Genomic DNA, 20,981 nt, shown 5'->3' with positions numbered 1-20,981 from the left:
CGCCCCCAAAAGAGATGTCATATAGACCTTAGGTTCCCAGCACCCCTAAGGGGGGAACAGGTGCTACATGACTAGCATGTGAGCAAACCCGGTTTCTCGCATAGAGTGTGAAGTGGCTGGGACTATCTTAGCGCTATGAAATGCGTCTGGGAAGTCGGTCTTTCCCGGTCCTAGTCTTTCAGGGGAAAAGGAATCTGCAGAGGCCACATCCTGCCCAAGCTAGGAGGAGGTAACATGTGGCAAATACACCACAACGGTTGTGAAGCCGTACGTGGGAGCGGCGGGGTGCTAGGTCCTGCCTAATGAGGGGGGAACTCTGCAAGCACGGCGACCGGGGCAGTGGGACTGCCCAAGGGAGACGCGGGTCTGCCGACTGGGGGACCGTACCGTGGAAAATACATCATGGGAAGTTTGCGGAGGAAGGAACTAAGCCTGTGGAGCCCTACCCCAGTACAGAGCACCTGTGGCTCGTAGTGGGTGTGGACGCGAATTGCTCTGCTGAATTCGCAGGCCAGAAGGCTAGGGAGGAGAACATCCAGGAAGCGACACTTAGTGGCTAACCTGGGAGAGAAGGCACACTGGATCAACTTGGTGAAGGGCGTTGTGTGCAAGCAGAACACCAGGTCGGTTGTGTCGTGTTAAGGAGTTCTACCAGCTCGGACCTGACAAAACACTCAACGAGACTGTAAAATCTCACGAAGCTATTGGGTGTTGCCCAGCCCACTGCTCTGCAGATGTCTGCTAGGGAGGTACTGTTGGCCAGTGCCCACAAGGATGCCACACTTCTTGTTGAGTGTGTTCGGACCCGCAAGGGGGCACTCAGCCTCCGCCCCTCGAGCCACCTGAGCCTCCCAGGGCTCAGCCTCCCAGGGCTGTGCCTCCCGAGCCTCCCAGGGCTCCGCCTCCCGAGCCTCCTACGGCTCTGCCTCCAGAGCCTTCCAGGGCTCCGCCTCCCGAGCCTCCTACGGCTCCACCTCCCGAGCATCCTAATGTTTCGCCTGCTCCACCTGCCAGCAAACCAACCCCCACGCCTGCCTTGATCGACGAGCCAGCGCTGCCAACTTCATCCGCCCGGAGGAGAAGGAGAAGAAAGGCTTCCGCTTCCCAGCCTACGCCAGCTGCGGTCAGCGAGCCGGCGCCTACGCCTGCCACGGACAGCGAGCCAGCGCCTACGCCTGCCACGGTCAGCGAGCCAGCGCCTACACCTGCCACGGTCAGCGAGCCAGCGCCTGTAGCCTCGACCGTCCCAGAGCCAGCGCCTGTAGCCTCGACCGTCCCAGAGCCAGCGCCTGTAGCCTCGACCGTCCCACAGCCAGCGCCTGTAGCCTCGACCATCCCAGAGCCAGCACCTGTAGCCTCGACCGTCCAAGAGCCAGCACCTCCCGAGCCTGCCAGGGCTCCGCCTCTCAAGCCTCTGCCCCTCGAGCCACCCAAGCCTCCCAGGGCTCCGCCTCTCAAGCCACCCGAGCCTCCCTGGGCTCCGCCCCTCGAGCCTCCCAGGGCTCTGCCTTTTGAGCCTCCTAGGGCTCCACCTCTCAAGCCACACGAGCCTCCCAGGGCTCCGCCTCCCGAGCCTCCCAGGGCCCCGCCTCTCAAGCCTCCCAGGGCTCCGCCTCTCGAGCCTCCCAGGACTCCGCCTCTCGAGCCTCCCAGGGCTCTGCCTCCCGAGCCTCCCAGGGCTCTGCCCCTCTAGCCACCCGAGCCTCCCAGGGCTGCGCCTCCCAAGCCTCCTACAGCTCCGCCTCCCGAGCCTCCCAGGGCTCCGCCTCCCGAGCCTCCTACGGCTCTGCCTCCAGCGCCTTCCAGGGCTCTGCCTCCCGAGCATCCTACGGCGCTACCTCCCTCGGCTCCACCTCCAGAGCCCTCCAGGCCTCCGCCTCTAGAGCCTCCTACGGCGCCACCTCCCTCGGCTCTGCCTCCAGAGCTTTCCATGGTTCCGCCTCCTGAGCCTCCCGAGCCTTCCTCGGCTCCACCTCCCTCAGCTCCACCCCCTGAGCCTCCCACGGCTCCGCCCCCGAGCCTCCAGAGCTTTCCATGGTTCCGCCTCCTGAGCCTCCCACGACTCCGAATCCAGAGCCTTCTACGGTTCCACCTCCTGAGCCACCCATGTCTCTGCCACCTGGGTCTTCCACGGCTCCGCTCTCCATGGCTCCGAACTCGGAGTTCCCCATGGCTGTCCTATGGCCACCTCCCAGGCCTCCTGAACCTGTCCCTGTCCTGTGGCCACCTCCCATGCCTCCTGAACCTGTCCCTGCCCCTTGGACTGCCTTCTTGCCCCTTGTGCCCCCTTGGACATCCTGCCTGCCCTCTGTGCCCCCTTGGACTGCCTTCTTGCCCCTTGTGCCCCCTTGAACTGTCTGTCTGCCCCTTGCGCTCCCTTGGACTGTCTGTTTACCCCTGGTGTCCTCTTTGGTCTGCCTGCCCCCCCCCCCTCCTCTCCCTGGGACGATTTTAGTTTTTGGGTATTCCTTTTTTCATTTTTCTTCTTTCATGAGCGTCTGGAAGCCGCTCCTTAGAGGGGGGGTTATGTCACGATTCCCTTGTTGTCTGCCCTGTGTTCCACTTGTCTTTGTCTAAAAACTACACTTCCCACAATTCCCGGATCTCATCACTGCCATCATTGTGTCATTGTTCGCACCTGTTTGTCGTTTGTGATCCTCCTGTGTCTGTGTATATAAACCCTGTTTGTTCTCCACTCCTGGATGTTCCAATGTTTGCTCCGTTGCCTGTTCTGCCGTGTTGTCTTCCTGACGTGTTTCCCTAGTTCTGTGTTCCTCCGTTGTGTTCGTGATTTTAGTTTCAGTTTTGTCCCCCCATGGATGTTTCCTTTTGTTTCTGTTTATTTTGGTCTTCACGTTGATCCTAAATAAAGAACCTGCAAGTAGATCCTCGCCCCGTGTCTGCCTTCACCTGCTCAGCATAACAATTTGTGACCATTTTGACTCTTTGGAAAATTCTCAAAGCATGCTAGGCTAACATGGATCATCAGGTTTTTTTTTTGTTGTTGTTGTTGTTTTGTTTTTTTTCTCCCTTCTTCTCCCCAATTTGGAATGCTAAATTCCCAATGCCCAATTCCCAAAAGTCCTCGTTGTGGTGTAGTGACTCGCCTCAACCCGAGAGGCGGAGGACGAATCTCAGTTGCCTCCGCATCTGAGACCATCAATCCGTGCATCTTATCACGTGGCTTGTTGAGCGCGTTATTGCAGAGACGTAGCACTGTGGAGGCACACGCTATTCTCTGCAGTATCCACGCACAACTCACCACACGCCCCATCGAGAGCAAGAACCACACATTAGAGCGACCACGAGGAGGTTACCCCATGTAACTCTACCCTCCCTAGCAACCGGGCCAATATGGTTGCTTGGGAGACCTGGCTGGAGTCACTCAGCACGCCCTGGATTCAAACTCACGTGGTAGTCAGCGTCAACTCAGTAGCTGGACAATCACATTATCTAGGTTTGTTAGTCCGACTTTCCAAAACACTCAGAATGAAAATCAAATTTGTTGATGGCATGAAAATGTACTGTGTTAACTTGCTAGAAAGAAATTATGCATCTGCTCTGTGCTGATCTTGTCTTGGCAAAGTGGTTAATGGATAGATGGACCATTTTTGATTTGAAAAACACTCAACTCATTTGTATATTGAGCATAAGGAGAATGTTCATAATTACAGAAATGAAGGACATAGGCTAATAGAAATAGAAGATGGGTGTCATATGTTCTATCTTCCTAGACATCTAATACAGCTTTCAAATTTAATTGAACTCCACATTATTGGATACAATAGGAAAACACATAATCTCCAAAACACCCTGATGAACAATCTGCCCAAAGTACACTGGCTGTTGTGCTTTGCTGTTTCACAGATCAAGTCAGCGAAGTACTCTTATAAGTTTTGATGCCAAGTTTTCACAAATACAATCTGTGGGAGGAAGCTTTATGGCCACTGCAAAGCAAAATCTTCATGTAGTTTGTTTGCAATATACTGACAGTAACAAATGGTCTGTTCCAAAAAGGTCTTGGCCACAAACTCATCTTGCTTCATGACATCCCTGTCTGCCGACAAGTTCTGGGAATACAACTTAGTTGGTAGTTCTGTGAATTCTGTGAGAGAAGGACAACTTTTGCTATCTGAAAGGACCAATCTTTAAAATAGACAGAAAAAGCATATTGATGAATTAGAAATGCAGCCAAATTTCCTTAAGATTAGTTTTAATTTTCATACATTTGAATATGGTTATGCCTGGACAGTGGCGTAGTTGGACCCCTCAATGTGATGAACTAGCCTGCCCCTGAAATTCAGATCCCTGACCAATGATACTGATTAAAATCCTTGTTGCTTGCCGAGAGATCAATAGAAGGGGAGTGGGAGTTGCTGACTCAGCAACCATGGAAGCGTGATTGGGGTTAGGCTCAGAGCAGAGAGATTTAAAACTGGAGAAGCACAGTTTGCTGATGACTTTGCACATCAGGCTTCATAGAAAAAAACAAGAAAATTGCTTCAGACAGCAAACTGTCACCCCTCCTGATGACACAAAAGACAACATCAAAGCACTCCAATTCTCATTTGTTTAAACGAGACCAAAGGACAGAATCACGTTGTCGTAAGTATACGTCTGTCTTCCTGCTTTGATTTTCAAAAAGCATGAAACAAAAATAGTCATGTATAACTTCTAAAAATAGATATGAAATAATTGTGTGCTTGCAATAGCAAAATTAAAGAACATCTCTTGTTTAAATTATTGACCACAGCTGCTGTTGAACATACAAGCCAACTTGGAGAGCTCATGTGTGCTTATTTTGCTCAGTTGGCAAGTCCATTGTGGTCCAAGTCAATTAAATGCAATGAGACACCACCAGACAGAATACAGCTTTTCAAGAGTAATTAGGTGAAGTGTGTAATTCAATTTAAAACACTGTTAGACAACTGTAAGTCATTTGTAGATTAATTCCTCCAAAAAGTGTAACACTGAGGCTTTGTGGCACTATGTAAACATTGCTTTGATTTGTTTGAGCATCTCGACCAGCCCAACATTCACCGAGTTTGGTGAAGAACATCTGTTTGACGACCAATAAAAGACAGGAGGGTTATTTTTGTAATTATATTGGTGACTCTAGTGGCGCAGAAATGACACACTCCACTAAATATGTTGAATAATATCTCCCTTGATCCCTTCAACTTTATCACTCTCTGCTTCTCTTTTTAGGGATACCAGTGTTGTTCTGGGAACTGGACCCTCACACAGCTGACATCTCACTCCATTAACACAGGCAGCTCGATCTGACGGTATCCCCTGACTGACCCATTTTGATTCTGACTAGGTACCAGAGCCAGAAATTCCCCACCTTAATCACAAAAGAGTCGTATTGACCCGCTCTCAGTGACTGATGCAACCCTCACCAGTCCTCATTTGACCCCCTTCCATCACCTTAATACCTCAAATCTGGCCAATAGGAAGAATTACCATGCCGATTAATGCCACTTTGGACACAGAAACACAGCAAATTAGCTGCTATAATTGAAACGAGTCCTCTTCCCATCTGTTGGTGCTGTCTAACTGGCTGACGAATATCCATTCTATAGAGCGAAGCTTAAAATACAGAGTTTAGGAATGCACTCAGAAACAGCGAGTTTAGACATTGCTCATTGTTGCCTCAGAAATGGGGTTTGTGAGTGTTTAACAAAGGGGTGAGTTTACATAACTAATTGCTATACACTTGGTCTACATAAAACCAAATAGTGGCCATGGCTTTTTCTGTGTTATCAGGAGTTAAATCAAAGGCACAGACAATGACTTTTGTCAAATATGTATAGAAACAGAGTCCTTAAGATCTGGCATGGTTAACAATAACATCTGTTGGGTCTCATGGAAAGCAGTCTCACACCACATTTGAGTACATTTTTAAGAACAATTTAGCCTTAAAAATATAATATAAATATAATAATAGACTTAGTAGACATAGTGTGACATAGTGGTGCTACTACAATGACTAATGTTGACTGATCACACACAACCCCCAAAAAAAAAAAAATATATATATATATATATATATATATATATATATATATATATATATATATATATATATGTTGTAATTGCTTCTTACCTGGTTCACTATTATAAATAAATTTGTAGCCATCATATTCTCCTTTTGGTTCCTTCCATGAGACAAGCAGCTTGCCTGTATTCAGAACTTTAAATCGAAGTCTTCGTGGGGCTGGAACTGAAAGGGAAGAATGGAGATTTATAACATTTGCAAATGTGCATTGTGAAATAGATTTATTTGTAATTTTTTTGTTGTACAGTAAAAATTATTTGATAAGGAAATATATATTTCAAGTCAAATTCTCAGTCCCTTGTTTACACTACCATTGTAATTTACAAGTGTTTGTACATCCAAGGTGAAATTGTCAGATGATTTAATATTTTTATAAGATTTTATTGTCCGTCCATCTGTTACATCAAATCAAAACAGGGACAGAGAGTTAATAATTAATAATGGCAAAATAGTAACTGAGTAGAGAATGTGACTTTTAAAGCCCAGAAAGAATATGGTGATAAGAATATGGATTTACTTTCTACATCTCATCAGTGTTACTGTAGTCTACGTAGACAACTGATTAGGAGTCATTTTGCTACATTAATTAAATTAAAAAGACTCATCTGCAGAAATCAACTTAGCCATCTGACCCAGAATCAGTTGTAGGCAAAGTGTGTGTTAGCCCTATGAGAAATCACCACACCCAACCCACACACATCCCCATGAAAGGTAATGAAACATTGAATAATCAATGTTTCCCGTTTCTTATAGTCTATAATTTACATGCCAAAGTTCTACCCAGGGAAAGGAAGTCACTAAGCCACACAAAGTACAGTGTGCCTATAAAGACAACATGTTGGCACAATCAGAAAGAGAAACGTAAGAAGAAAATGTAAGGATACAACCCAAAAGGTCAATACTATTTGAAATAGGGTGTTTAGAATACAGAGATAAGACACAAAAACAAATCTCGGTGCACCAACCTGAGGAAAGGAACACTGCAGGGTTTCCTGTGAGGAGTACATCTCCCTTCTCATGGACACCCACACCACACTCCTGCACTCTTAATGTGGTCATTTGTTGGAGAGTAACTAACTAAAATTAGCTTTCATAGTAGCTACTTTTACCAATGGCAGTTTGCTACATTGTTATACAACTGCTTGAGTTACTGGAATTAAAGCAAACACTCTCATCCAAACTTTCTGGATGAAAGTCCAAATAATTTAAGTAAATCGGTTTGTTTGGGAAGTTCAGGAAAATAAACCATGCAAAATCTAAGATTGAATTATTTGTAGTGTGGGAAGTCCAATTCATTTTTGAGCACACAAAAGTCATATATTTGTAAAACATGAACATTTTCTACCTTCATTCTGACCCTTTGTCAGAAACACTCGGTTTTGGTGCTGTTTTTCCTTTAAGACTTGACAGTAAACGCCCACTGTTATGATTGGCTCTTTGCTCTTGACTGACCTGCTCTCTTCTTGCCATCTCACTGCTCACCACTACTGGGTGGGCAACAAAAGTGATTAAAGGTAAATTAGGCTTTGATATGTTGTTTTGGAGGCAGTCAGATGCAAATGTCTCCCACAGCGTGACATCACAATGTAAAGGAAGTAGAGAAGCAGTCGTTTTGGCAGTTGGTTTCAACAAATGCTCTTTTTCCATTGAGGAAGTTTTGATTTCTGAAACTTACAGTCTGTTTTTATAGTACAATGACCTCTTTTATGTCAAAAGATCACGGAAAATGTGATTTGTCATTTCATGACCCCTTTTAATGTCACACAAGACTCTTTTGAATCAGAAAAGTATTTATGTGCCACACAACCAATAAAGATAATGTAAATACACACTCACTAAGCATTTTATTAGGAACACCTGTACACCTACTTATTCATGTGATTATCTAATCAGCCAATCGTGTGGACACAGTCCAATGCGGAAACACCTTGTTGATGAGAGAGGTCAGCAGAGAAAGGCCAGACTGGTTTGAGGTGACAAAGTCTACGGTAAATCAGATAACCACTCTGTACAATTGTAGTGAGCAGAATAGCATCTCAGAATGCACAACACGTCGAACTTTGAGGTGGATGGGCTACAACAGCAGAAGACCATGTCTGGAACTTTATTAGGACCATAGTGCTCCTAATAAAGTGCTTAGTAGCTGTGTTTCCACTATTGGGCAAAATGACAGCAGATTCATTTTGGTCTCGCAACTCGAGGTCTCAGGCTATTGACCCAAGCTGTCCAGTTGATAGCCTTGGCTCGCAATGGCCCGATAGTGAAAAGATGGCTAATGGGTGCATAACTATATTTAAGACGATATTATAACTATATTTATAGTCCATATAAATATATTTATAAGGACAGAACAATGTAACTATAGTCAATTTTCAAGATTATATTATTTAATTCTGTCTATCAGTATATCTAAAGTGATCTCACGAGAATTTGTATGTATTCTTATGTAAAGTTTGGTTTTAGAAAATGTACATTCTCTAAAGTTAGCATAAACACAGAAACATACAATATTGACAGCATCTAAACATCACCTTTTTACGTATTAACGCCTATAAAAAGGTACAAATGTTTACATGTCCTGTTTGAATCGATTAATATTGAATTCATTGAATTAATCTCAATTTCATTTAAAATCAATTAGATTAGTTTAATTAATGCAGTTTACATTATACTATGACATTTTAAAGGTTTCATTCAGTTCTCCTGCCATATATAACGTTTTAAAGGATTATATCACTTTAACTAAGACTACACATTAAAATGTTCCAATGAATAAAAACTCAGTTATCATTTAATCATTTATAAAAATCATTTAATTTTATTTAATTATTTAATTTATATAATTTGTTTTTCACAGGACACAAAATGAGATTTTAGAATATGCCAAAAGACAAAATAAACCACAAAAAGCACCAGAAAACAATAATAAAATGTATCCATAAATTTGTTAGTTATAATCCAAATCTTCAGTCAGCTTTCTGTGAAGAACAGACACAAAAAGCATTACGACCAGCATTGTTTTGGCAGTGATGTTGCATGCTCATTAGCTCTCAAGTGTCTCATGACCATTGGCGACTGCTATATTCTGTGATGTGTATGTTTGAAATATATGACAGCTATGTTACGGTGTGCATCAGGAGAACATTTACATCAATTCATAATTTAAAGCTAGGGTGTGCAATCTTTTCCAGAAAATGTTTTTGTTAAACTGGTTGAAAGTCTCTTCACACCCTGATAGCAATCAATAATTTAAGTGGCCTAAATGTATATATAGATATATATATATCTTCTGTAGAAGGGAGAGGACTAAAAAATTATCAACCAATCATTGCATTCAGTCTGAATGTAATGATTGGATGTCCTTCCTGTCTGTCAATCTATATTTGCATACCGCCACGCAACTTGTTTGTGCAGACAATCACACATCATCAGCGTGGGTTCCTTGACGCTGTGCAGAGCGAGCACAAGAATTACTTTTGTTATCATTGTAATGTCTAACCTGTAAATGAGACATGAGGTAATCTGAAACCGTTGCGAAAGATTCCACCAACATGTCTCTCCTCCTGGTGCTTAGACTCTGCTCTGTGTGTGTGTTCATGTGTGATAGAGGAGGTGTAACTTTGGCGACACCTCTGAAGTGAGGGTGAACGTTATGCTTTCAAAGCTAGCTTGCTAACTGCTAGCCTCTCTGGAGTACACACCCTAGCTTTAAATTCCACTCTCTACCTCACACAAAGCTATTGTATGCCATCAGGGAGCACATCGGATGCAGCGCATCGACCTTTGGACTACTTCTGTACTGACTTTTGCCATTTTTCTGAATAAATTATTGTCATCTGCCTGTTATGTGTTTTAAGTGCTTAATAAATGGCTATGGTTTAGAAGTAGGTGTGGGTTTAGCGGATGTAAAACATATATCAATTAATATATTGAAAAAAATGATTGCTACTGTACATTAATCTACTTGTTACATGTTTTTATATTGTTGAAATGTGGTTATGTTAAGAGGTTGTGGTAGATATCTAAAATATTTAGAATTTGTAAAAATGTAAAAATATATTTATAATCGATTTGTGGATTCAAATATATTTGTAATGGATACGTCAATATTAACGTTTCTAAAGCTGTGAATACGTAAAAACGTCCATATTGTACGTTTTAGTGTCTATTCAAATGTACAAAAATGTACGTTTAAATGTTATAAATATTAACGTACAAATAGCAACGAATGTTAATGAGATCAGGCTGGGTCTATCATGTCGATGTCTGTCTATCGTAACATGCTTTCAATCCCAATTTTATTCAAACCCAGCAGTTATGATCCTCGTCATTCATTTAAGTAGGATGGAAGCACTGGTCCAGCCATCCACAGAATTTGGGGGAAAAAATCTCATTGGACTGTCTGCATATAAAGTAACCACCTTGGTAGTATGAAAATAGAAGAAAAGAGTATGGTTTAGCACCAGCTCAGTATCTGCACACAATGAAGGAGATTAACAATGTACATGAAATACAATTCGGAAAGTAAATGCCAGCTTGTTGGGGTGCTGAATGTCTGCTCATGACCCATGAATAATAAAATACATTCAATAAGATACATTCAATCACATGAACAAAACCTTCCTGAAATTTTTTTTTATTTCTGGGAGCATGCTGAAGAGTACCATGACTGTCAGCTTAAAAATTTGACAGTTTTACAGAATATTCCGTGGAAAACTGTCTTGGCTCACTTAAACCCCCCTTCCCAGGTATCTAAATCACCTGGCTTTTGGTGATTAAAGGTTCTGTGGCAAACAGACTCTAGTGGAGATTGAGAGGGAGGATGGGAACAACTGCTACGGTGGTTTTAGGGTGACAAGTGCTGACTTGTAACTTGAAACGAGAGATAGGAGGAGGTCCTGTATCTGTCTTCATATTAGAGACACGCACCCACAAATCCACAAGCCTTTGATGTGGTTATCTTTCATCCTTTCGGAGGCTCATACTTTAGCGTAGTTCTTACTCCAAAATCCACTGAGTCCTTTTATCATCGTTCTTCCAATTACTCACCTGTCAGAGGACTCTGCACCTGCTTTGTACGTTTATTTTCTTTTTTCACTAACACAAAAATTGCTTTTGATGGAATTAAAATTTTAATACCTGCTTTACTTTGGTGAAGCGAGCAGCCAGAAACACTCTGTGCTTTACAATCATTTGTGGGTGCTTGATTTGATGTAAATTTCCACAGATCTAAGCAGGGTGGGAATTATTGAAGGGTCTAATGAAAATCTGGGTGACATTTCTACATGTCTCACCACACCCAAGGAGATGTATCAGGACTTGTTAAATATATCATGCAGACAAATTGCTTAATAACGGTTCCCAGAGGAAAATTATATTTCTCAGATGTTGCACTTTTATCACTTTGAAGAATTAATGGAGTTCTAAGTTATGTGTCTTTTAGGTTTCAATTTTGTCTCAAATGTTTCTCTTTAAATTCCTTAGACAATTGTTGACATGCAGTAAGGGTGTAGCGCTATAAAATGTGGATAGAACTGCTTGGATAATTTGAGTATTTGATGAGAAATATTTTTGTTGAAATCTCTGACTTTTGACTGCATACTTTGGTCTCATGAGAGCACAATGTGAGACATTGTAGAAATCTCCTTTGTAACTCTAGTTGAAGAGACATATATTACTGGGGCCTTTTTAGGAGAAATATCTGAGAAGCAGCAGACTTAAGTAAAAGTTTCAATTAGCTCTCAATTTAATCTCATTGCAGTACAGAAGAAAAAAAAATAGATATTAACTAGATCTCGTTGTGATTTTAATTTCCTATGGGTCTTGTTAACTTTATTGTCATACAATGCACCCCCAGTTTACGAAAATTGGATGAGACATAGAAGCGCTACACTTTGTGCGCTTATGAAAAAAAAAGATTACCTTCAGAACTTTGGTTTTATTTTTATACAACTCACAAAATCACACACACACAAAGTATTGTGTCAGGCTTCATAACCTACCCATAATGTCTCTTCTGTACCGAAAAATGCTTTTCATGACTGTCTTTGCTACCTATTCATTCTCAGTAGGGCATTCACAGCATTTACACACATTTTCGCTTTCATGCATCATGTAGTCACAAGCATGAGGGAATGCATATATCCTTTAAGTCTGTGTGTTGTGTTAAGTAAACCTATTTGATTCATGTTTTCCCTTTTTCTTTCCCTTTTTACAATTTTTTGACAATGTATATGGACCACTTTTCTCTAGGAGACAGAAATCCAGCCAAAGCTCTATGAGGGAGGAAAAGAACCTGCCAGGGATGCATACATTTAAGCACTAAATATGCCCATCACACAAGAGATGGTAAGAGGAAAAGAGTGAAGATAAAAAAGGAAAATTGAGAGAGAGAGAGAGAGAGAGAGAGAGAGAGACTAGTAATCAAGACTTTTATCTTCTCAACAGAACCTCCCACTCCTGATGATGATCCAGGCTCCACCTTTTCATTCCAGGGCCCTGGAGGAATGTTGAGCTCCTTCCAGACAGAGCAACAAATTAAGCCTTTAAGCTGCCTTTAGGGATATTATCATTGTGGTCCCCTGTGAATGTTAGACTAAATGCTTTTCCACATCTCTATCCACACTAAAACTCTAAAGACTCTCTGTCATTTTTAAGCTTCTGACTGAGACTTGAGACGTATAACATTAAAATGACTCCTCATAGGAGATTAATGTGAAAGTGCGTGAAGGGTCAAATGTGTCTAATCATTTATAGCATCAAGGTAAATATTGTGCTATGATTATACAATCAAATCCCAAAAATAAAGATCAGGACAACATAGCATATATTAACCCTCTGGGGTCTAAGGGTATTTTGGGCCCTGGAGAAGTTTTGGCATGCCTTGACATTTGTGCTTTTTTCAGTTGCTTAAAACACATTAATGGCTAAAGTCTGATAACACAGTGTATTCAGCACAAATTGGGCTACAATATTATGTGAGCAACATGTGTGTACATGTTTGTATTTTTGAGAAAATATCGTTTATGCTTGGTTTTTGAAAAAAAATAAAAATAATTTAAGTAATTGAAATAAAGCCATATAACACATAATAAACATTTGTCCACAAGCCTTTTGAGAACTGGATCTTGTAGCCTAGAGTTTTTGCTACAAAATTATGTGAAAACCATCCTGATCACTCATTCATCCAAAACAATATAGTAATTTAACTTTTGTAAGACACTTTTAGTGTTAGAAAGGTCACATGTGAGGAGGCGTGAACTATCATGAATATTGATTGTAATTCACACCTGAGGAGACAAAGACCCCTCCCCTGGGCCCATCACTGAGGAATGTGACAGTAAGAGAATGAATGGGAGGAGACTTAATGATCAAAATCAAGTTTAAGTTAAAAGTAATCTGACTACATTTTCTTTACATAAAGAATACTTAATTTTAAACCTACACTACCATTTAAAAGAAGTCTCTTCTGCTCACCAAGACTGCATTTATTTGATCCACAATACAGTAAAAACAGTGATATTGTAAACAGTTTTCTATTTGAATATATTGTAAAATGCAATTTGTGATTAAAGCTGAATTTTCAGCATCATTACTGCAGTCTTCAGTACTTCAGAAATCATTATAATATGCTGATTTTCTAATATGGGCATATTTTAAGTGCATTTTACTCATTTAACCTGAACACATCTTTGCAAGCACAAGCTTTGTTGATGATAATGAGGTAGCATAAACACTAGTTAAAATATAATCTAAACATTCATATTATTTTTATGTAATATTACATATCATATTGATATCATACAGCATACAATTTAAATACCTGCTTTAGCCAAAACAGCATTTCAATGTAACTAAAACTTGCTTAATAGGACATATTTCCAATTTCAATACTCTGAATCCTGGCTGGCAAGTTTGGAAACAGTCCCACTAGTAAAATATGTACATGTTTATAAAAAATAGCATGTCAGCTAATGAAAACTAAATGACTTACTCATCCGAAATTGTATCCTTGGCTAGATCAGGTCTCTCTTCAAAATACAAAGGTTCATCGGTCTTCTGACGTCTGAGGAACATTTTAACTCTTCATCACTATCCATGAGTTTTCTCACTTGTGTATCATGCTGTCTTTCAAAAATGCAGAAAAGGTTTACCATTTGCATTGATCGCCTCAGCACATTACCATATAAATAGCGCCCTCTGCCCATGGGTATGATCACATTAGATATAATTAGCTGAGCCAGGTGAAACTGTACATTGCTTTGTTTCATACAGAGTACATTGCAGGAGAATATTTCTTTTATATTTGAATTGTTTTATTTAAAAGTAGACATTTTAAGCTTTCTTTAGACATATGTTTCATGTTTGTGTGATAAGTGTTCACAGAGTTCATTTTTGTGACGTTTTTCAGATATATGCTCGCAAACCCAGAGACTGCTTACAGCTCACCCTTTTTATTTTCTTTATTTTACAAAAGCACAAGATTTTGTTGTTTTTGTGAGTGTACACAAATAAAAGTAGACCCTTTATAGTCTCTAATAATGTCTTAAACTTATCTGTATGCCCCAAGATTACGGAGAATTTTATGTTGTTTCCGCTGTAATGACGAAAAAATCCAGCAGGACGTGCCGGCGCGTCTGTCGACCCCAGAGGGTTAAAGATACTGTATAGTTCACTAAAAAATTACAATTTATTTTATCATTTACTAACATTTATGTCGTTCCAAACTTGTATGACTTTTTTTTCTTATACAAAACACAAAAGCAGATGTTCCCCTTCTGTCACTCACTTTGACGTTGTGTCGAAGAAGTGACACTAGGGGTCTCTCTTGAGAGCCTTGTGCATCTCTGAACTTGAGAATAGGCCAATGAGAAATTGGCAGACAGACTTTGCAGATAAAGGGAGGGAAATGCGTCTGTCCATTCAGAATTTTTCTTCGGAGCCAAGCGATTGTGTGATCAGCGAGCTGCATTCACGCAGACTGTTCACTTAATCTCTGCAAGAGCGTAAGCAGTTGGATCTACGGCGCAAATCAGCGGCTCCTGACGGTCACAGGCGCTGCCTCGTGTGTCTGGGCCGCAGTCACAACAAGGCAGCGTTTGTGGATGGTTCGTGTTCTCACTGCGAGAACTTTACCATGGCAACGTTGCGGTTATGGCTTTCTTTCCTAAAAAGGAACGCAACTCCAGCCATCCCCTGCGTCGATCCTTCTTCCCACAGGATTGAGGATGACCCGGCTGGCGATGGAGGCGATTTGCGGATGACAGCGGGCTCGGTTTCGTAGGGTACATCCCCACGATCCACGCCCGACACGCTCGTTGACTTCCGCCCGGGCTCAGGGTGACAGCGGCTCACCTCACTGTCAGTCTGCCTATCCCCTTGATGATGGATGATTAGCTCGCCGCTGCATCGGAGAGTGTTCCGGCATCTTTGCCTAGAGTTGCTGGCTATATTTCTTGCCCTACGGAGGTTCCTCCCATTCCTCCTTCCTTCCACACGTCTTGATCCACTCAGACATTACCGCGACGGTAGCGTACATAAATCGCCAAGGTGCCGTGCGCTCCCATCACATGTCACAACTCACCACAGGACTTCACCCCCAGTCGGTCCACCTGATTTGGGAACGGATTGGCAAGGCACAGGTAGACCTGTTCGCCTCCCAAGAGACCTTCCACTGTCCGCTCTGGTACTCCCGAACGGAGGCTCCTCCCCCCCTGCTGTCATAGATGCGATCAACAAATCCAGAGCTCCCTCTACCAGGCAACTTTACGCCCTGAAGTGGCAATTGTTTGCGAATTTGTGTTCTTCCCGGTCCGAAGACCCACAGAGATGCGCAGTCGGGTCAGTGCTCTCATTCCTGCAGGACAGGTTGGAGGGGAGGCTGTCCCCCTCCACCTTGAAGGTGTATATTGCTGCTATTGCGACCCACCACAACACAGTAGATGGCAAGTCTTTGGGTAAGCACGACTTGAATATCAGGTTCCTTAGAGGCGCCCGGAGGTTGAACCCTCCCCGGACAAGCCTGGTCCCCTCCTGGGATCTCTCAGTGCCTCCAGAGATCTCCCTTCGAGCTGCTAGAATCAGTCGAGCTCAAGGTCCTCTCCCTGAAGACGGACCTCCTGATCACGCTTGCTTCCATCAAGAGGGTTAGGGACCTGCAAGCGTTCTCTGTCAGCGACACCTGCCTGGAGTTCGGTCCAGCAGACACTCACGTAATCCTATGACTGTGACCGGGCTACGTTCCCAAGGTTCCTACGACTCCCTTCAGAGACCAGGTAGTGAATCTGCAAGCGCTGCCCCGGGAGGAGGCAGACCCGGCCCTTTCTGTGTCCAGTGCATGCCCTGCATACTTATGTGGACTGCAAGCAGAGCTTTAGACGATCTGATCAGCTCTTTGTCTGCTTTGGTGGATAGCGGAAAGGGAACGCTGTCTCCAAACAGAGGCTTTCCCACTGGGTGGTTGACGCCATAGCATTGGCCTATCACACCCAGGCCGTGCCCACCCCCTTGAGGGTTCGAGCACACTCGAAGAGAAGTGTGGCATCCTTGTGGGCACTGGCCAACGGCACCTCCCTAGCAGACATATGCAGAGCAGCGGGTTGGGCAACACCCAATACCTTTACGAGATTTTACCCGCACCTGCAGCACACGTACACGGTTCAGCGCATGGTGTGATTAAATATGGACCCCTAGTGTTGCTTCTTTGACACAACGATAAAGTGAGTGACAGACGGGGAACGTCTAGGTTACTATTGTATCCTCCGTTCCCTGATGGAGGGAACAAGACGTTGTGTCCTCCTGGCCACGATGCTGAACGGTTCTTAAGGGGAAAATCCTGAATGGAGAGAGTCGTTCCCTCCATCAGGGAACAGAGGTTACAAAAGTAACCTAGACTTCTGAATGTATTACCCGGTCTATCTTTTCAATACAATGGCAATTGACAGTGACTACGTTTACATGGACACCAGAAAGCATCTTATTGCGAGAAAGCAGCATTATTGTTTACATGCACTATATCAGCGGCATAATCTTTGCTCCCATAATAGCGGCTCAGTAAATAAGCAGCTTTATCCACACCAACATCATTTCCCAGCGATCCTTGTGTAAATAACAAACATGGCATCTGAGGAAGGCTTCGCTATTTTTTCTCAGATATTTTACATTGATGTGTAAAAATGGGTACAGTTAACAGTGTATGTGCTTTTCCCACTACAGTCCTAGAAATGTTGAATTATTAACACTTTGATGACCTTTTTGTTGGGATCCTTCCTATGGTGCTTGCTATCCGGTCTGTTCACGCACATGCACACTCCTCAAAAACCTGTTTGAATGCATTTTATTTGTTTACATAGCCACATTAAGTTGTGTTCTTCAGGAGAAACATGGATGCGTTAAACCACTTTCTCTTAATCCCTTAAATGGCGTAAAGAAATTAGCGTTCTCATTTACATTATGTTTCCTCTTACTGCAAAACCCTGGAATAAACCATTTTCTGAAGTAATGTAATGTAAATGTGGTCAGTGACTCACTTAAAAACTGAAAGAAGGACATGAGCACTAGATAAAGCTTGTTCACAGTGGCTTGTGTGTTTTTTTACACAAGAACTTGCATTGTTTAGTACTAAAAACAATGTAAGTTCTTAGGTGAACATGCATGCCACTGTGCACAAGCTTCTCTCATGCACTCATGAATGTGCTAAATGTGTCAAGATTTTCACTGAAAAAGGACTTAAATTGCAGGTTGTTTCTAACCAAATCCTATCGGATAACTTGTAATAGGATGCACATGGAATAACAAAGACAACCAAAGACAAAAGACAAACATCTCCTTATATGTTCCATGGAAGAAAGAAAGTAATGCAGGTTTGGAACAACATTAAGACTGTTAGTAAATTAGGGATGTGCAAAATTACCAATTTCATAATTGACTAGTAAGTTGGTTGTTTGAACGACTAGTCGGTGTTAAGGATAATGTATAGTTAGTCTTGTTTATGTTCAAGTAACCCCGATTACACGTGTTTCAGAGGGAGGGACACTAAGTGCAGCACTTCAACATGGTAACGAACAGATATTCAACAAATAAATAGGCTAAATAACTACAGTATAACATCATATTACACAAAACTATTAAAGTAAGAAAATTAAGATATAAGAAATGCTATAGCACAAAATCGTTTCTGAGCATTCTGAATGCAGTACGGCATGCTTTAGCGTAACCGGAGTGTTTCAGGGTGATCCTTGCAGAGCATTAAAAAGTGCAAAACTGCAAGATAATATTGCAAGCAGACATCTATCAAGCAGTAATTAGCAAAATCAAGCAGTTTAAACCTTTTTTACTGCAACTATTAACTTAAGCAGTGTCAGACAGTAGCAGCAAACGACTTTAATCTCTCCACATTAACTCTAAAATACTGGAATATTACTCACGGCAAAGCAGAGGATTTAATGTCTGAAAGTGATCTTCTTGAAATGTACTGTTGATTCAGCACTTTGATTTCTGTAACAGCAGCACGTAGAAGGACTAAAGTATTAAAAAGACTAAACTTCTTGCAGAGGGTTTTACCATGCCGACTGTTAATCACTGTTAAGTACAGAAAGCATCATGCAAAAACACTCTCCAAGAAGTTCCGTCTCTTAATTAATTTGAGAACTGCATCTCCAATTAAAACCACCACCACCACTAAAAATATGATGTTAGTAGTCAACCCCATTAATCAACAAGTCAGTTGTTGAATGAATTGTCGATTAGTCGACCACCCTGGCACATCCCTAATGTAAATTATCAATTTTGGCTGAATTCCTTAAAGCAGTCGTTCTCAACTATTGGGTATCGATGCATGATAATAAAATGCAACTCATCAGATAATTTTGCATAGTTTGGATAGCAGCATCAATTCTCAACTTTTTAAAGGAAGAAGAAAATGCTTTCCATTGTTGACGTCAAAGTCCACCCAGTATTTTGGTGCAAACTCCTCTGTCATTTGAAGCTAGCAAAATTAAGCAGATGCCAAAGTGGACAGGTTACATGACACAACCTCACCCTTGAAACATGAATTTAACTGTTTGATTTTAAATATGTTTTATTTTTACTTTTGTGCAATAAACAATACTGGGACTTTGCTGGGTCGCCATTTGATGTCCAATGTAAAATATGGTTCCTGAAGCAAAACCAGGATCCACACCCAAAACCAGAACCACACAACAGTCCAATGTACCAGAGTAAAATGCTAACTCTGAACCATCAAAGACACTAAAGCTCATTTGTTGAAGATAGCAATTACCTTCAGTTGAAACAGGGGTGAGAAACTGAATCAGAGCCAGAGAGATAAGTGGACACAACAGCTTTATCCTCGATCCCGACACCTGCATCCTTACAGCTGTGTGAGTGATGCCTCCCGTGGACCTACACAGAGAGAAACAGAGAGTGGAGAAACTCACTGAAGCTGTGTGGCCTCAAGGGGATTTCAGGAACAGAGAGAGGGAGGGGGAAGGAGGAGCGCAAGACAGTGGGTCAAGAACAGTAAAGACTATGTTGAGTTTTGATGGACAGCCAGTAAGAAGTGCTTCCTGAGGACCATTGCTCCTGAGAACAAACAGGCCTCTATGGCTCCTGTCATTAGAGGAAGTAGCCCAGGATTGTTCAAGAGGGCATTCCAACATTGGTCTAAATTAGGGTCAAGTCAGTTTTCTTTACACAGTCTTCATATACAGAGGGGTTCTTCCACTAAATAGTGATCACTTTTTTCTTTCCTTTTCACAAACATATGCCATGATGCATGTTCTGCAATTTCATGTGGAAATTGTTTTTTATTATTAATAAAACGTGCATATCACTGGTAAAGTTTCTTTATGCATGTTTTTATTTATTTTCTGAAGCTAATACTAAAAGCTAAAAACGCAGGCTATCAATGAACTTTATGCTTTGATTTTTGATTCAGTCCAGCAAAAATCCACATTGCTGTTGAATTCACTTGCTAGTCTGTCTTTACTCACCTGCCCGCCACCTGAAATAAACATCAAGCGATCACTTCTGCTCATTTCTATTCTCAACAGCACAGCACAGCTATATTTAAAAACAGGATACATAATGTATAGATTTTTTTCTGTTTCGGTGGAGTTTAAAACATGCCGAAGTTTTATTGAAGTTATGTTTCCTTCTGTTCATCTCAGTTGGGGGTATTTTTATGAGCGATAATATCGAAGAAAATAATAATTACAATAAGAATATATATTGTAGTATATTAAACACTTCGATCCTTTTTGTGTAAAGGGTTATTTCTGACAGATCCAACAAAGGGTTTATCAATGTTAATTCAAGTAAATGCGTAATATTACAAACGCAAAAGTGTCCCGCGTCGTTTCTAACCTTTTTCTTTCTATATTAATTCTCTCATTGATTTCTCAAACGCAGATTAGATAATGAAATTAGGCGCGAACAGGACAGATCAAATTGAATTGCATCGTTACCTTTCAGACCATTCGCTTCAAAGAGATCCAATCAAATCCGCTTGATCTCAGTGTGATCCAAATTCCCGCGTCTTGTTATATTCCGTGTCTCCTCAGACTACACAGGCTTGTTCGTAGCTTCAGTCCGACAGCTCAGCGCTCGCTATGTGTGGGTGTTTTGTCTGTCGTTATTCGCCCATTCTTTGAGCTCTTCAGTACTGCATCTCGTCACATTATTTAGTCTCGAGTCTGAGAGACCAATTGCAGCCACTGGACAGACGACAAGTGATCTCGCGACCACCACGAGCTCTTCTCAAATTCTTGTTCCTGCCCACATGTTTTCGACGCTGAGAAGAAAAGCCTTTGTCATGCAAGAGAATTAAATGGTCATTTACACCTATATACACCATTGACGATGGATGTTTAATCTGACTGTGCTGACACTGTCAACTTATATTTTAATAAGGAAACTTGAT

General features: G+C 42.0%; 1 protein-coding gene across 4 annotated transcripts in view; it reads right to left on the bottom strand.

Annotated features, from left to right (window-relative positions):
• The window catches only part of LOC127656031 (collagen alpha-1(XIV) chain-like), a 197,028-nt gene extending 176,255 nt beyond the window's left edge, over nt 1-20,773 (bottom strand). For 2 of the 4 annotated variants that reach the window (XM_052144159.1, XM_052144160.1), the window contains exons 1-3: nt 20,527-20,772; nt 19,341-19,462; nt 6,110-6,226 (exon numbers count right to left, since the gene is read on the bottom strand). In XM_052144159.1, the coding sequence (XP_052000119.1) occupies nt 6,110-6,226; nt 19,341-19,428 (205 nt within the window). In that variant the 5' untranslated portion in view covers nt 19,429-19,462; nt 20,527-20,772. Of the gene's footprint in view, nt 1-6,109; nt 6,227-19,340; nt 19,463-20,526 lie in introns of all 4 variants that reach the window. The other 2 variants (XM_052144161.1, XM_052144162.1) reach the window with 2 other exon arrangements.
• Between the last annotated feature and the right edge of the window lie 208 nt (nt 20,774-20,981).

The sequence above is a fragment of the Xyrauchen texanus genome, chromosome 15 (assembly GCF_025860055.1).
Source record: "Xyrauchen texanus isolate HMW12.3.18 chromosome 15, RBS_HiC_50CHRs, whole genome shotgun sequence".
Taxonomy (NCBI): Eukaryota; Metazoa; Chordata; class Actinopteri; order Cypriniformes; family Catostomidae; genus Xyrauchen; species Xyrauchen texanus.
This window is presented reverse-complemented; position numbering and strand designations above follow the sequence as displayed.